General features: G+C 28.9%; 1 protein-coding gene across 14 annotated transcripts in view; it reads left to right on the top strand.

Annotated features, from left to right (window-relative positions):
- The window catches only part of bru3 (CUGBP Elav-like family member bruno 3), a 1,071,991-nt gene that overhangs the window by 729,567 nt on the left and 324,301 nt on the right, over window positions 1-18,123 (top strand). For all 14 annotated transcript variants that reach the window (XM_085960090.1, XM_085960105.1, XM_085960128.1 and 11 more), the window contains exon 2: window positions 1,812-1,860. In XM_085960090.1, coding sequence (XP_085816216.1) covers window positions 1,812-1,860 — 49 coding nt within the window. The remainder of the gene's footprint in view (window positions 1-1,811; window positions 1,861-18,123) is intronic.

Genomic DNA, 18,123 nt, shown 5'->3' on the forward strand with positions numbered 1-18,123 from the left:
ATCAATAAAATCACATCGACAAATTCGACGTATTACAGTCGAGATGTGTTTGTATGTGCAACCTGGCTTAAATTCAATTTACTATTTCTCGTTGACACCCACTGTATAGTTACACAACTATACCATTATTACAGTACCGTCTCTGAATATCTGGAATTTTTTAACTATATATCGTTAATCATGATAATATGCCTATTATTGGTAAAACTGATAATATCCTGTTGCACTTCCATTATATCGTGTTATAGCTAGAGCAATCACCCATCAAATGACTATTTACATCACGAAATGTTGCTTAACTTTAAGTTTCGAATAGAAACTAAATTAGTTATATACAAATTTCAAAATATATAATAGGTGTTTTTACTTTTAACTATCTGTACGTATTAATCCTCATTATTTTTTTCAAGATAAATATAATACAAAGAAAAAATGTAATGCTATAAAAATAAGATTCTTAATAATTAATATCTCATACATTTCGTATAAGTCTTACTCTTCTATGTGTTTCCATTTTTCATTCTCATTAACCCTTCATGCAATATTGTATCTGCTTTAGGGAAAACTTTATTTTGTAATAAAAATACTTTTCAAGGGTCGCGTGTTTTGATAATTTAAAATTCTTTCTGACATTCCAAGGTAACAAAACGTGTGCTTTATGGTGATACTGATAACACTAACTAACAATGAAATAAGTAGTTTTTCTCTTAAAAAGTTTTATTTCTCGAAAAGCCTTGTGTGTTTCAATGAGTCACAAAATTTCATTTTGCCGTTTTTCATTATGACTTTTAATGTTAGTTAGATATTATCGTATTTCATTTCAATTTATTTCGATTAATAATACAAATATACAATATTGTCTTTCAAATCACCGTTTTCATAATATGCTATATTATAATTATTATTATATTCGGTATTTTATCATAATTATAATATAAAAATAACATTTTTTTTAATATATTATGTACTTACATCATTTTCACCGTAAATAATCATATTATGAGAGATGGTCGCTGTTTGTGTATGATGGTTTTATTCTAATATTATGTATGTTTCTGGTGCTTTACAAAAAATATGAATATTCGATAAGGTATGAAATGTTGCATACCATTGATTTAAATATAGAATATTGTATATAATAAACTATTCAATTACATTATTGGAATAAACATTGTTCTTAAATAATAAACATTTAAATTGTCCACCGTTATTTTAAATGATGGAATTTAAATTTTTCACTCATTATAGTTTTCTACCACATATTTTTCCATCGATCATTTAAATTTGTTTTGCGGGCAAATTAAAAGCTTCAATCAATCAATGTTCTCTACATTAACCACCTCTTAGACTCAGACTGACAGTTGTATTATAATTGTACAGTATTCATGTACCAATTGTACTATATTAAGAAGGGTGAAATTCAAATAAATTATAATCATTTTTTCGTCTTTTTAATCATATTTCAAAATACAATAATACTATGTGATATATATATATCTGATATTGATAATAATATCAGATATTATTGATGTATAATACTTATTTAATACAAGCATATAATATGAAAAACTAAAATTCTTGGTACTGTTAATCCGGGACCCGGGACAAAGAAAATAATAGATTTAGCAAATGACTAAAAACATAAACATTCATAATATTAGAAAGTTTATGTTTTTGTGTCTCTAAAACCAGCTGTCAATATTTGCTACTTCTCGAAGTGGTTTCTTAATACTATTCCGTAAAGTAAAATAATACATGTAGGTCTATTATTGATGTGACACAATTTTTATATTATATCTTTTTCTTTTCAGATGAACCGAGCTATCCAAGTGAAACCAGCGGACAGTGAAAACCGCGGAGGTGAGATTTTTTAACACTACGTGTTGCTTCTAGAAACCTTTAGTTTTTTTTACTATATTCATAATTTATTTATCGTAATATAATACTGTTTATTACAATATATATTATATTTTAGTAGGTATCCATTTATTTATCTTTATTTCATATTCTAATAAATTATACCTTTATGTACGACAAAATTTCTGGGAACCCTTTTTGTCAATATTTTCATCCATTTCATTATAATGTCAACTTCCAACTTATGTTATCATGTTAAATAGCATGCAACATATTATTATATACAATTTTTTATTCAATTTTATTTTTAATGTATGATAATTTTATTTCATAACTATCATTATTGAACAATCAAAATTATGCAAATAAATAATGTGTTATTATTATTATTATTTTGATTCTACAATATAACTAATTTTTATACGTACATGTTTATCATATTTTACCCCAAAGTGTAAACTAATACCGTACCTAACCGACTACTAAAGCAACCTTTATTTAATGGTTAACAGATGTTCATTCCATTAAAATTATTAAGTTTATTTTACGCGACAACATAGCCAAATAAAAAACGGTGTCTTTAATTTGGCGACGGCAGACGATACCACACAATAATAATTAACAAATGAAATAAAAACGCCATCAGATTACCGAATAAACGTAATTACTTACGAAGCGTTTTTCCTCAGTATCTAATAATACACCGGTCGTTGCCAGCATGCAATATCAACTTGTTTATTTTAAGCTCGTTTTTTGCATTCGAAAAGCTACACAGATTATTTAAACTATAAACGTATTTAAAAGAGTCAAAATTCTATATAAAAATATTAAAATGTTACCAATACAATATTGGCATTCCGTTTTAAATTACGATTTAAATTTCGGTTAGTACATAACTGTGATAATTTTACTAACAATTAACCTTATATTATAAGGCAAATATTTAGATTATTAATGTGTAAAAGACTTTTTTAATCAAGTTGATAACATTATTAAAATGGCAATTCTGATCGATTTACTCATAAAATCTTGGCTAAGCTAAAAAAATCATAATTAAACTTAATATCCATTAAAACTATCTATGGTGAAATAAATACGATATAAGGTTGTCAACACTTTTTGTTGTACTTAAATTATTATTGCTTTGGTTAAAAATGCAAGAAAAAATTACTACACTGCTAAAATATAATTTTGCATTTCTTAAAAATATAGTTTACCCACTTACAGTCATCTAAAAACATTATAGTCGTGAGAAATTCACATTATGAATTAAGTGTCCATAAAGAACTACAGTATAACAATCTTAAATTCAATGACAATGTTGTACAAAGCAGAAAAAATATTTCACCACTTTTTTTATATCATTTAGTTTTAGATTAAGTTAGCGCTAGTTTTTAATTGACCATAAACAACTCTTAATGCTTTGAAGTTTCCATGTAAAAACACGATAAATTATCTGACACATAGTGCATTTAGCTGGAGATTGAATGATAAGTACATATTTTACAATTTTTCAGATAAGGAATACTTATATTTAGAAAAAAAATACATGTAAAGTTTAACTCACTGCTTTTAAAAATACGTTTTTGATTAATTAAATAGAACAACTATATACCGTTGTATTTGACATTTCAATTAGATCTTTGTTTAGCTCTAAATACGTTTTTATTTATTTTTTAATCGGCTCGTTTACAAAATATTTCTGTAATAAATACACTACGTATAACTTTTTTGTCGGAATGCACAAAATACTTTCATATACATTATTTTCAAAATTATTTATTTAAAAAATATTTTTTTATAGCATTACTCGACTTTTAATCTCAATAATTAGAAAGCTTTTTACTATTGATAAATAAGAACAAATCTTCCCATTTGGTGCAGCACGTCATATTGGGAAGTACCTATATCAAAAGATAGATTCTCTAGCTAGCGTACTGTGAAATTCAAATATAAATCGTGAAATATTTTTTTTATATTAATTTGTATCACTTTATTACATAAAATTATCTTCTCAAATACATCAAATAAAATAAACATGTATGCATAAAAAAGTGATTGGTGTGTAGGTATTTTTCAGTGTTCCACGAAAATTTTATAATTTTAATAAAATTTCATGACCTAAAAAGGGTAGGAAAACATTGATAGATTAAATTCAATATATAATAATAATATCAACCTACTTAACTTTTTCTTAGGACATTTTGTAAAAATATATTTTACATTTATACTTATAATAATAATTATAATGATAATAATTACTTATTGAGATCAAAACTAATTATATACAATATTATGAATATGATAAATTGAACGATTTAATTGATTTTCGATAGCTTTACAGAATAAATACAATTATTTGATAAATAAATATATGTTTGTTTATAATCCGACAAACTGGTAATGTGACATTTATTATTTCATGTCAATTATTATAAAACGTTGCTATTGGAAAGTAACAGTTAACAAAATTAAAGTGACCATTTAATTAAAGTTTTATAATTATTTTGTTACATTAAATATTATAAACTCCGTTAGTTATTTATCTAATACTATGTAAAGTTTAAAATCTAAATAACTCAAACGATAGTAGATTATTAATAGCAATGAAAAAATATAACAGAAAATATAGAACATATTTATATATTTCAATTTAGTGTTTTCTTGTAAAAATGTCTCATCCTCTAGAGTTGTCAGAAACAACTATCGTATAAAATCATGCTCGGTTGATTTTCAAAATGGAAAACTCATATAGGTACCTCTTAAGTACGGAAAGCACACACCGGCATACGTTCTCGATGTTTACAAAGCGCGTGTTTGCCTAAATTAGCCTAATAAACCTGCCCCCTCTCACACCCTGTAGCATAGGCATCATTCCCCCAAAACCGAAATTCCAAAACGCACGTTTATTACACAAATCTAAAGGAAACCAAATATACCTGAGCATAAGCCGGGCTGTGTTGGTTATACAGGCATACAAAAAATTGCAATTCATTTATCAAGCTTATGATAACGAAAAATGATCCACTGACTTTATCTTACGATGTTACTTTTACGGACTTATATTATGTTGCGTGGCTTTTGTTCTAATTTAGAACATTTTTTTAGTTCATATTTGCTTTATTTATGTTCCTAAAATAATTTTTCATTCAGTCTTATTGCTGATAATAATAAATTATGTGGTATTATTATCATATTTTTTAACTAATACTCCTTTTTGACCTCTCAAACTCTTAAAAATCAAAGACGTTCATCCATTTTGACGTATCTTCCTAAAGAGAGTTCTGATTTAATCTAAGGACATACTTCATATAAAAGGGATATGAAGGATTATTAACATGTGATGCCACAAAGCTAACAACCCAAGAATAAGCAATTTTGTAAGAACAATACTGAAATTGATGATTTTTAAAGAATTTGTTTTAAGTGCAAAAATATAACGCTATGAGCTTAAAAATGATGTGCGACGTTGGAGGGAGAATAGAAAATATCTAAAATCGTGTGACGTCATTTAAGGACGGTCTTTACGTTGTATTATTGCAAATAGCACTATTATAACTAACATACTTTATGAGGATATCTTAAAAATATATTTCAGGAAAAAATTGATTTAATTTTATAAAAATTTACGATTACATTAATAATTTAAGGCAAGATTGCTGTTGTCTACTTCTGCAAAGTAAATGCAACTTTATAGAGAGGGGTTATATATATTATGAATGAATATTAATAATTAATGAATAAATATTATAATATATGAAAATAGAAAAATATCGCTTGAGTAATCGCCAATGTTCGATGATGGATATGGTACAAAATGAAGATGGTTAAAAAATGGAATAGTTATTCTAACTATCCCGTTATTCATTTTGACGATTAACTAAAATTACAATAAATTTTATATTTTGAATAACTTAAAATAACAATAAATAAAATTTCGATATTTCGACTTGTGTGTAATTTTTCAAAGGTTTAATATACCCACACACAACCTTCAGCCTTAAAGGATCGTGTTGTACACCCTTCTATGTTGTTATATTGATGTTCGATAGTTTGTTTGCAAGTAAATAAATTATCGCTTTCTGGAATGAGAATAAATGAATTAGCGTAATTAACTTAGTTTAGTTTTATTGTTCTTTGGTAATAATTAAATGCTTCTTTTACTCGGAATTTCATTTAAATAGAAACTAAGTGTTAATTAATTTATATGCGAAAGAACTTTAAGCATTCTATTTATTGAACTTTCTTAGTTTTCTTGTAATATAAAAACTTCCGTTTATTCAATAAATCTTTACAGACTACTATTAGAGTGTAACTTAATATCTGAAAATTTTAAATATAAAGAATTGTAATAATTGTATATACGGCAGAAGAATACACTAATATTGGTGAAAATAAAAATATAGTTTGTCAGACAATTTTTTTTTCTTACGTTAATGTTGAAAAAACATTATATTTTATTGTATTTAATAGTATATAATATAAAAAATATCATTTCATACAATATATTGATAAAAAACAAATTAATCACATAATAGGTATACTTCATAGTTTTGCTTCGTACTGTTGAACATCGTGGCTGTTCAATGTATAATTATTATAAGTAATTTTATATTTTTATTCAAGATTGTTATTAATGTTATACAAAATTTAAGAATGTAGCATTTTTTAATGAAAATATTTAAACTTCAAAGCTTAAAAACATATTTACAAGTATAATACTGTCACAATAAAAATAATTTGGAAAACTCCTATCAAGACCTATAAATTTAATTGAATTATATATAAAATAGTGGTAGCCATCTCTTAAAAGACCCTCAAATCATATAATATATCCAACAAAACTCATAAATAAGATAGTTTATTCCACATTGGTTAGAGCACTCTCCAAATAAGTGAAAGATGTGTGTTAGAATTACACCCGGTCCAAGATTTTCAGTCAATTCTTTATCTTTTCTTAAATCTTTAAACTATCAAGAATTATAATATTTATATTTTTGTTACGTTGACAGTAAGTTGTACTATAAAAATGCAAATGGATCTATATTATAAAACTCTTTGATTTGTAACGTATACATAATGTTATGCCCACAGTTGGTGAAATCTATATATTAATAACCCATAGCTTACGGGCCGCACAAAATTGTGTTTTTGCTAATTATTTTTCAAATGCAAATTAACACGTTAATTACAAAATTAATTGAAAGGGCCCGTAAGCATTGTGTTAAGTAGAGATGCAAAACGGAAAATAAATTGACTACTCTAACAGTAATAAGTTCTTCTCTCTATTACTTATAGTAAACGATGGCAAACGCAAAATAAAACTAATAACGTTTATAATATTTATTTAGTTCAATTCATCACCATCTAAAATGATAATGAAAGTGTTTCTAAAGTTTTCAAAAAACCTTGACTTGTTTTCATCTCTTTTATGACCGTTGCTTTTTAGGAGAGTTAAACAAAGACAACAGTTTTATTATGAAAACGTTTTCGAACAAATGGCAAAGGTTGCGTGTCAGTGAAGCCGCCCTCTTGATGTACACTGCCAGAAGAGGGCTGGTGTGATCAATGCCCTATTTATAAGTTCAGTATAACGTGTTTTGTGTGATAACGTATAAAACATGGGAGTAAATTTATCTTAGTCACCAAGAATTTCGCTTTACTTTTTGAGATTTCAAGCCACACTATATATGTATATGTAAAAACATAACATCAACCAACACATTATAATGTCAACCACTCTTACTCAAAACACATATCTGTTATAACAGGATGACGTTGTTTCATTATAAAATAAACAATAAGTATAAATAATACTCGAATACAAATAAAAATGTCTTTCGTTTCATGGATATTTTTATTTTCTTTGTAAATAATTAGGTCAATGCCTATGTATTATTATCATTTTCTTTAATTCAATATGTTATTTAAGGTATTTTTTTAGGTCTATTTTTTATCAAAAACCATTTGTAATAAGAATAAGAATGTGAAATTATGAAAGTGACAAAAAACAGGTAAATTCAAGACTTCTACTTCTAGTCCTTTGAATTCTTTTTATTTGAACTCCTTGCTCCTTGAGGCTCCTTGAACATTGAGCAACCTACAGACATTTCATTTTCAATAAAATCTCTTTCTACCTTTTACTTTTCCTTGTATTATGAGTTAATCATACTTCTTATTACGGAAAAATATGAAGCATTTATGTGCTTGATATTAGCTATAAGCTTGTCTTATTAGCTCGCTTTAAAGCTTTCTCATTGGTAATGTGATAACCACTGCACATCTTCACTGTGCGCCCATACAGTATATGTACTCTTTTAGGTTTAGATAATATAACCTTTTTGAAAATAAGTTAAACTATAATATGAAAATTAGATAACTATAGTGATTTATTGAAATGAAACAATATGTGATTGGGAGATAAATACATCGTTTTAAAATGCTCATATTTTGGCAAAAACCGTTCGTTGCGTCCAATGCAACTGGTGCATTGCCCATCAGGTGGCTATTAGATATAATTAGCATGTTATTTAAATATTTCAATGTAGTAATTAAAAGGTCCTCAGCGATTGGGATAATTCACAATATAATTGAATCATTGAGATCGATTTCTTCATCATAAAATGTATTTCTTGTAGTTATATTCAAATAGGTTTCTGAAAAATCGTAAATCGTTTTTTACTAAACATCATTGCAAAACATATATAGAACAAACACCTTCCTAACCTGGGCAACCTTACTATATGACGTTGACGTAACGTATCCTTTCGGTGAGTCCAGGGTGTTGATCTAAAACCTCGAACCATAGTTTACATGTTGTTTTCAACGTCCATATATGCATAGTTGCTACATCACTCTCATGCAGCTTCGTTTCGGGACAAGAAAGTGTGGCACTAAAATCATATCACTCTAACACGTTTATAACGTCATGAAAGGCGGCCGTGCATAAATCGCGGCTGCATATACATGGCGGGTGGAGATGGGGTAACTCAAATAATTTCCCAGAGCAAGGGACTATCATCCATTTTTCGTAACTTTCTCGTAAACTTTGATACAAAATATTTTAGTAAGGTAAGTAACACATACACAAAATTGTGGAGCTGATGAAAATGAAAGGATTATTTTAGTCATCCAGAGTAGAGAAAGCTAGTAAAAAAATATGTAAAATAATTTCTATCAAAATAAATCAAGGCATTATAAATATCTTTAGAATTACAGAGAATATATTTGATTAAATTTATCGATTACAATAATATGCCGATAAATAATATTATCAGCGTTCCAGAGATTTACATGTAAATCACAAAGCTAAGATGATTTTATTTAGATTTAACTAACTGATACAGTCAATGCGTCTCGTCATAAGCAACCTCAAACATCTCGGAATGATCAATTAGTCAAGCTTCGCCTTATTCATCAGTCACATGCATGCGCTAATGCCAGCCATAATTTGATTACGCCACGAATCCCGCGAACGGTTCATTCACGAAATATTAATTATCTCACCGAGACTGTTTTGTATATCGCCTATATTACAGTGAAAAACTTAAGCAATCACAATTGGACGCCGTAAAACGGCAATATTTAGTTGACTCTACTTGAACGTATTTCAAAACTTAGGATTACCCCCGATCATGCCCGATCCTAATAGGATCATATGGGCCTCCACAAAGTAGAGGTTTGTATTAACAGATTTTGTTTTTTACGAGAAATGGATGTCGGCCACTTGCTCAATCTATTAGGTCCATACCCTAACAGACACAAATTGAAAAACAATATATGTGTACTTGCCAGACCCAGGATTTGAACCTGGGTCCTACGGCGTTAAAGTCTAACGCTTAAGCCGCGCGGCCACCGTGGGTTAAGGTCGATGATTAAGAGTACTCTGAATTTTAGATTATCTTAACATCTTTATTATCGTCAGCTTCTTCTGATGGTTAGCAGTTTTTTTGCTGAAATCAATAAATCCGTCGATCCAGCAGATTTAATGTGAATGCACTACCCACTAGAGGCACCTAACGGAAAAACATGAACCGTGAAAACGTAACAATACCGAGTCAAATTTCATTTAAATTTTAAGCTATACGCGTTTTGTAAAATTAATTGCTGTTTTTTTTTTTAATAAATATATAAAACATATTAAAACTATGAATTATCCAAAAATATTTTCAATGCATTAGAAAAACTTAATAAACTAAATTTTAATAATAAGCAAAACCATAAATTAATCATATTATTTAACGAATTCACATTTTATATTATATTTTTAATTGTGAGTTTATGTTTTAGTTAAAATTAAAAATGATTTTTAATGTTTTTAGATAGGTACTTACGTACATATTAACAACACAAGTACAACACAAAAATCAAATTACAAGTTCTGCATTTTTATTTAGAAATATATAATATATATTATATTAATATAAATACAGGCTTTGAGAAAATCACATAAATATATTATGACCTCACCGGGATCGAACCCGGATCCTCCGGATAAAAAACCCACACCTTACGTACTGGACTACGAGGGTCACGCTAGATAGTGGAATATTCACCTGAAGGATGGCCTTACAGTTGACACGTAGGTTGGCGTTATTATTGGTTTTTCTTATATGAAAAAAATTCCCAATTGCTTACAAGAACACCAGTGTCTGCAGTTTGATTTGTGCTTCTTTCAGTTAACCATTTCTTGAAAAAAAAATGTAGTAAGTATTCTTATCTATTTGTTTTTTGGACAAAATTATTATTTTCTCATATCTTTGCAACATCACTTGAATAACCTAAGAGGCATAGGGACTTGGATCTTTATTCATCAGAATCTGTTCGGTTAGCTTTACTGATTGATATATTCATACAGTTGCTTTATACATGCAGAAATTCCTAACAACTATACATTCAAGCATTTTACTGATAATGGCATGCTTCGTGCATATGTGATATGTTTATTTCGATCACCAATAAAACATAGTTACTCCATTGATCTTAATTATAATGTTTGTAATAAAATAGTTGAACAGTTAACACTGAACGATGTTAGAAAGCTCCGTGACTTGGTGTTCTCCTTGTAATATGGCCATACGAATAATGCTAAATAAATCCGTCGCTATCTGATCTCGTCGCTGTGAAATAATTCGACTTGAAAACAGGATGTCGGAGCGAGAGACAGATGTTGCGTGGCCCTTGCATAAAAGGAAAAAGAATAACAGAGCGATTTTTTAGTTCGGACGCCGCGAGCTTTTTGGTGATTTATTCGCCTCGTTGGAAATTTGCATATTTTTTCCGATGCGGTCAAGCAGATAAAGCATAGCAAGTAAATTAACATTAGTGATAAATTTGAGCGCGTAAGTTCTGCTTACGTGATGGCGTCGGATTAATTCGGCGCCCATAAGTGATGCCCACAAAAAATCCAGCAACCGGCTCTCTACGCAATGTTTCCATATTATGATGAACGACATTCGATAACATCCTGTTCATATTATTATTACGTTTTTACCGTAATTTCTCACCTGACCTTTTCATCCTCAAATTTTTAAGTTGTCTTAATTTGTATGTATTTTCTGTGGGTTTACTTGCAATATCATATTATTTAAGTAGGTACTTACTATATTATTTTCAGACTTTGTTTCAAAAAAGTATTATAATTTTTTTCTGCTCTAGTTTTGATTCCATATACCGCATAATTGGTATTAGACACGTATTTTCTCATGTTTTTTTTATATAATATAATTAATGTTTTTTATATATCCTAAGATGACTGCAGGTTTATGTTCAATCTTAAAATTTTATAAGCTGGGCATATATCATGATATATCTGAATTTCATAACTAGCTATATCTGTAAACCTTCGATCACAAGTTTACATTTCACTGTCTCATTTAATAATAGTAGGAATATATTTTTAGTATGTCATAAGTACCACCAAAATAATATACTATACTAATACCTAGCCATTTTTTTTGTAACAGTATAAAAGCTAATTCGGTTCATCATGAAAACAGTTACACAAATAATATTATTTACTGGCAGCATCCTTTTATAACTTAATTAATTAATGACAGACAAGGCTTGTTTTTAATATTATTTTTTTAACATTGATGGCCTAATAAATTCATAATTTTACTATTTCTAATGTAGTTAACAAAATCGGTGGGTAATATTAGTATGAACTGGTTCTTGAAAATAAGCACAAACTATAATTAGAACATCACTAATTGTGAAGTGGGCCACTAGAACGTGAAGGCTTTTTCGGAATTGAGCTTTATTTTTAACGGTGCGTTATGGGCGCTTTTTTGAAGAGACATTTCATGTTTGGTCGCCGTTATTTAGAAAGTGTGAGCCCGCTACGTCAAGCTATAAAATTTTATGTCCGCCGGGAGATATGCAAGAGATAGGGCCATAATAACGAAAAAGTGTTCGTTATTCTTATGTATTTTTAGTTAGCGCGTCTTCCACGATGTTTTTCACTATCTCGCCGAGCTATTTTCGAAAATATCGCTCGAGCCTTGATTATATGCAAAATTTTAGATGATAATAAAAAATCTCATTTCGTTAAAAATTTACGACTTCCTTATCACTCACCATCAAGATAACATTTATAAATAATTCTAATTTATTTTCCATTACAGCCGACTTACCTTTGTGCTTTTATTACACCTGAAAACATGTTTCATACTTTCATTCTAGATACACGTACTGCAACAGAATGACAACTCATCTTATTTTAAAGTAGACTTAAAATCCAACATTAATAATATAAAATAATGTCATATATATTTTTGTGAAAAATATATTAACTTGACTTAACACAAACACATTTGTCTAGCAATTTGAAACTCCTGCGGTTCTCTTTCAACCTTTTTTAAATTTCGTATATGAATTGATTAATTTTAAAATATATAACTTAACATTTATGTATTATGAGTATAATCAGTCTCTGTTAAACATCCTACTGTTGGCGATATAAAATTCTATAAAAAATATTGATATACGTATGTTGCTCCTAGTACTAATAAAAGCTGTGTTTTATTCGAAATTAAGCAATACCTACTTAATAATAATAATATGATATCTATAATCTAGGAACCTCAATAACTTAAATATTATTATCACTCTGTTTCGTGTTATAATATAAATCGTGTTATTTTTTACAATGAAATTTAATTAGATATTGCCTAATCGGTTTACTCCAAATCAATTCATTTATACAAAAACTATCCGTAAAATATATAAAAAATATTTTTCGGCGTAATAATAAAGGTAAGCCAAATAGATGCTATTTAGCGCAATACCTAATCATTTAACTTAAGAGTAAACTCTATTTTTTAGTCAAATAAAATACGATAATAATATTCAAATTTTTCGGTAAATATTTTCATTGGCTAGAGGCAGTTTATTTGGCTACAATTAAAAAGTAATCAACAAAAATATTCCCACGGAGAAAATTTTCAGCAACCCTTCATTCTGTGTACTCAAAACTTTACGTTTCTGTTTGTATTTTCAAACGAATACTTGAGAAGGTATACTGCATAAAGTAAATAAGAATAATCGTTTAATAACAGAAATATTATTTTTGCAATTTTCATCAAGATTTCAGCCCTAAATATTTTGTTGCGTAGCTCTCATTTTATATTTTTTAATTATTGTGGTTATGATAATAAAAGTCAAATATTCTGTTAATTTTTGTTTACATTATATAACCCCATATTCGGGTTTACTAAAGCCGCGTTGACACGGTCCAAGTACGATCCAAGTAGACTTGGATAGGAATAGTTAGTATGAAGATGTCTCATCCAAGTGACAGCTTCATACTATTTATTCCTATCCAAGTGACAGCTCCATACTATTTATTCCTATCCAAGTTAACTTGGATGAGTAGGACGCGGTCCAAGTAGCTTGGATAGGAATAATTAGTATGAAGATGTCACATACGAGTGCACTTGGATGGCACTCGGCCCAAGTGTACTTGGATCGAGTGCAATCCAAGTTAACTTGGATAGGAATAAATAGTATGAAGCTGTCACTTGGATGAGACATCTTTATACTAATTATTCCTATCCAAGTAGACTTGGATCGTACTTGGACCGTGTCAACGCGGCTTCACCGAGTAGATAACATGTGTACTACTTTTTAAAATTGTATTTGATGTGGAAAATTAGCGCTCATTTTTAACCTTACTTATACTGTGCTGCTAAGTCACATTAAACAGGTTATAATATATTTTATATTTCAGTTAATGTGGACATCATATTATTGTGGTTATTGCTATAACTATAAACAAACCAAATGGAAAATAGTAATCAAATATTAGTGAATGTAATATATACAATATTATTATATAGTAAAAAAAAAATGGGAATTGAAATACCTAACTGGTGTGGAAAAACAGGCCACAGATCTTGAGTGTGAAATAATATGGGATAAACTTAAACACGTGTCAAGAATACACTTCTATTTCATTTTGACAACTGCTCTTATTTTATACACTGACACTCATTCAATATTGGTATATTTGAAGTTCGCAACACACACTATTGCACATCTAATGTGTGGTTCATTTTCGTACACGGCACTCATACATTCAAAACCCTATATAGCCTATCGGAATTCTATTTATTAATCTGTTCTGTGGTGAAAAGTGACATTTTCATTGTAAAATACTGTTTTGCCATGAGACTAATGCAGTGTGATATTATAAGATGAAATGAAATTTATTGGTACAGTTATAGAACTGTCTCTTACTGTATTTCGTCACTGTTCTGGCAGAAGACACTAATTCGAAAAAATGACATATTGAGTTATTTATACCAAAATGTTCCTTATTTCAAACTTTACCGTCTGGAAACCTTCTTAATAAATAAACAGTCTTTATTTTAAAGCCATCCTTTTTAGGATTACCTAATAAACTCACATGATAGACCATTTCAAACATTTTAACAACTTCAAAGTCAAATTACTCAAAACTAGTATTCTCCAGTTAGTGTGTTCTGCCAGAACAGAGACGATTTATTAAAGCTATACTTCAGTTGAGGCATGGTCTAAAAAGATCGTGGCTAGACGATTCGCGGATTGTGCAAATGACGCGTGTCGAACGAAATATAATTTGTCATAAAAATCCAACATGCGTCCATTTAATGTTATGTCTATTGTTATATTACTAATAATAATGGTATATTCATTGACATGTTTTATTTTTTAAGTACATACGTAAAGTTTTTTAGTCATCTTTACACGATTTAAGAATATTTTCATCCGACGCTATGACAAAACAAATCGACGTGCGCACACTTCGACTTTCGGTCTCCGATTGGCGAGTCCAAGCGACGAGTTTCACTGAAGTACGCTCTTATTCATCATTACTTATTCTATCATAAATATGCATATCTCATGCTTATAGGTTATTACATTAAATTCTTATATTCTGTGTTTTGTTAAACAGAGAATATTAAATATTGTCTTCATTATTTTGTGATTTTAACTAAATTATTTTAATTTTATTTTCTCGTGAATTGAAACATTGTTATGTCGTAACAAAAAACGGTGATGATGGAAAATAGTGGTATTCTCTCATTGAATAATTATCTGTGACACTAGACTAAATATTTTTAATCCACTTACTTTCCTCTTATCCGCACCGTCAAAATTAATTCAAAATTTAACAAGAGGCTTATCGTTGTTTCAAATCAAAAAGTTTCACATTAAGAGGAAGGATACAAACCTCGTTAGTGAAGCCTCGTAATCCCTGAGAGAGCCAATGTTTCATTAGAACACTGTAGCAATGGAGTCGACAATGTTTGGCCCCAAGGCTTTGAAAGAATTATAAACCAAAATAGTCCCCTTAATACTGGTAATTAAGATATTACTATGGTATATTTATTATTATTACTATACCCTGAATAGTCTCCTCTCAAAATATAGCTACAGAGTATATACAAGTAAAATGATCACTTCTTACCAATTTAATTATTATTGTACAGTAAAACATAATAAAATAATTATTATATTTTTCCTTACTGAAAAATTATTATTTTCATGTAACATTTACTATAATTATTTAAGGTAAACATTGAATATCTTGAAACAAAAGTTTTATATAAAAAGCTATATTCTTTACTTTTATTGCCAAACATTGATGTGACGATAATAAATATGGATTCAAATAATTATTAGCTATTTTTACCACGTTTTTCTTAGCTCGTATTGTTGTTTGTCCGGTGGTTGTTTATCCAGTACAAATCTTGCAATCGATTTTTAACTAACTTCCCGACTGGGTAGACATTTAAAACTTTTAGAATATATCAGAACACGATGCCAATGCATTCTTTTAATACTTTTAGCCATCTTTAAGTAGAATTGAATTCATTTTCAGTTATTTCTGTTTTGTATAAAAAGTTATTTTGGAAGAAATCCGTAATCCAATCCACTATTACTGGTTGCTAAGGGGGTGGTCCTAGCAACTTAATTATTATTATATACGTGCGTTACTATGGAAATCAAAATGACATTTCAGTATTCTATATATTTTGTTTGTTGCAAAATAGCAAAAAAATGATTTGTTGACAATTGCCTTATTTGTTCTAAATTATTAATACATAGAATTATCAAGTTTATATGATTCAACAGAATTTAAAAACTTGGTATATAAAAAGTTCTTTTTATCTTGTAATTATTATTGTTTAGTATACCTACAACGACGTCGTTTAAAAAAAATGTATTTTGTGGTAGTTTTTTTTTTTGTTAAAATATCAAAAAGTGTGCAAACATCAGTATATCGTTAATTTGAAAGAATGGAATTAATTATTGTCTATTGGTGACTAACTATATAGTTCTCCAATATTGTTACACCATATTTATTTTTACATAATCACATTAATCAGAATTATTTATGTGTATTTTTCATTCTTTTTACACAAGTAACTATGTAATTTTATACCGCAGATTTTAGATTTTGAACAATGAAAATATTGATGAGATTAAATGTATTTGTGTGGTAAAAATAACCGTTGCTAATTTTAATATTGTTTGTATGCATTAACCATTTTTCTGACTTATAATTTCCATTACATTGCGGAAGTTATTATCAAAAATGAAAGATCTTATAATATTTGTTAATCAGTAAAAATGTTTTAACATCTTTAGTGCCAAGGGACAAATTACATTACGACACGTACTTGCAATAAACTTACCGGCAGCGCGCCGTCTTATCAAGTTGATAATTTCTGATTAAGGGGACCTCCCGATTATTTGATATTTCAAAACACACGTATATTATTATTCCTACTCCCACAAAGCGAGGAGGCATCCAGTCGTGAAAGGATTACTACCCTTTTCATCTATCCGGGGCCGTAATTAAAGTTTCGGCTGACGCATTCCCAGTGGGAACCCCGGGTCTATCTGAGCATTGCCATACCGACCCGGCATAAAGGACTAATTATTACAATCTGATCAATGATGTCAATCAACCGGGACCTCTGTTAATAATCCCCATGTTGGATTTGCGTGCGGTTTTGTATAGGTTTAAGTAGCTAGCTAAATTCCGCGGCTGCTGTGTGCAATTATTGCTGCAATTTATGTATTAATATAGAATGTAATTGTTAGATAACATCTTGTACCACTGAAACAATCGATCAAAGCAAACCAAATTTAATCATGTTTTGATAGTAATATGAGTATTAGAGTATATACATAGGTATCTACCTAATATAGTTTAAATCGTGTTATATTTAATTTATACCGTGTAATAACATTTTTATACCTGTTTTCCATAATCTATATTAGACTCATTTCGTATTCTCCAGATATTGACACTCTTCTCATATGAATCCTGTGTGATAATGCTCAAGGTGTCATAATTTTGGGATTTGAGTGAATGAACTATTTCACTATGCTTTGTTTACATAATTATAATGCGGGTAAACAAAGGGGTTGAAATTTAGTTTGATTTATTAATATTAAGGCTATACTTCAGTTGAGGCATGGTCTGAAAAGATCGTAGCTAGGCGATGCGCGGATTGTGCAAATGACGCGTGCCGAACGAAATATAATTTGTTATAAAAATCCAACATGCGTCCATTTAATGTTATGTTTATTGTTATATTACTAATAATAATAGTATATTCATTGAAATGTTTTCTTTTTTAATTACATACGTAAAGCTTTTTAGTAATCTTTACACGATTTAAGAATAATTTCATCTGACGCCATGACAAAACAAATCGACGTGCGCACACCTCGACTATCCGATTAAGTACGAGTGAGAAATTTAGTCGC

Source organism: Rhyacophila brunnea, unplaced genomic scaffold (genome assembly GCF_057557595.1).
Source record: "Rhyacophila brunnea isolate RB1 unplaced genomic scaffold, BYU_Rbru_1.0 scaffold_11, whole genome shotgun sequence".
Lineage (NCBI taxonomy): Eukaryota > Metazoa > Arthropoda > Insecta > Trichoptera > Rhyacophilidae > Rhyacophila > Rhyacophila brunnea.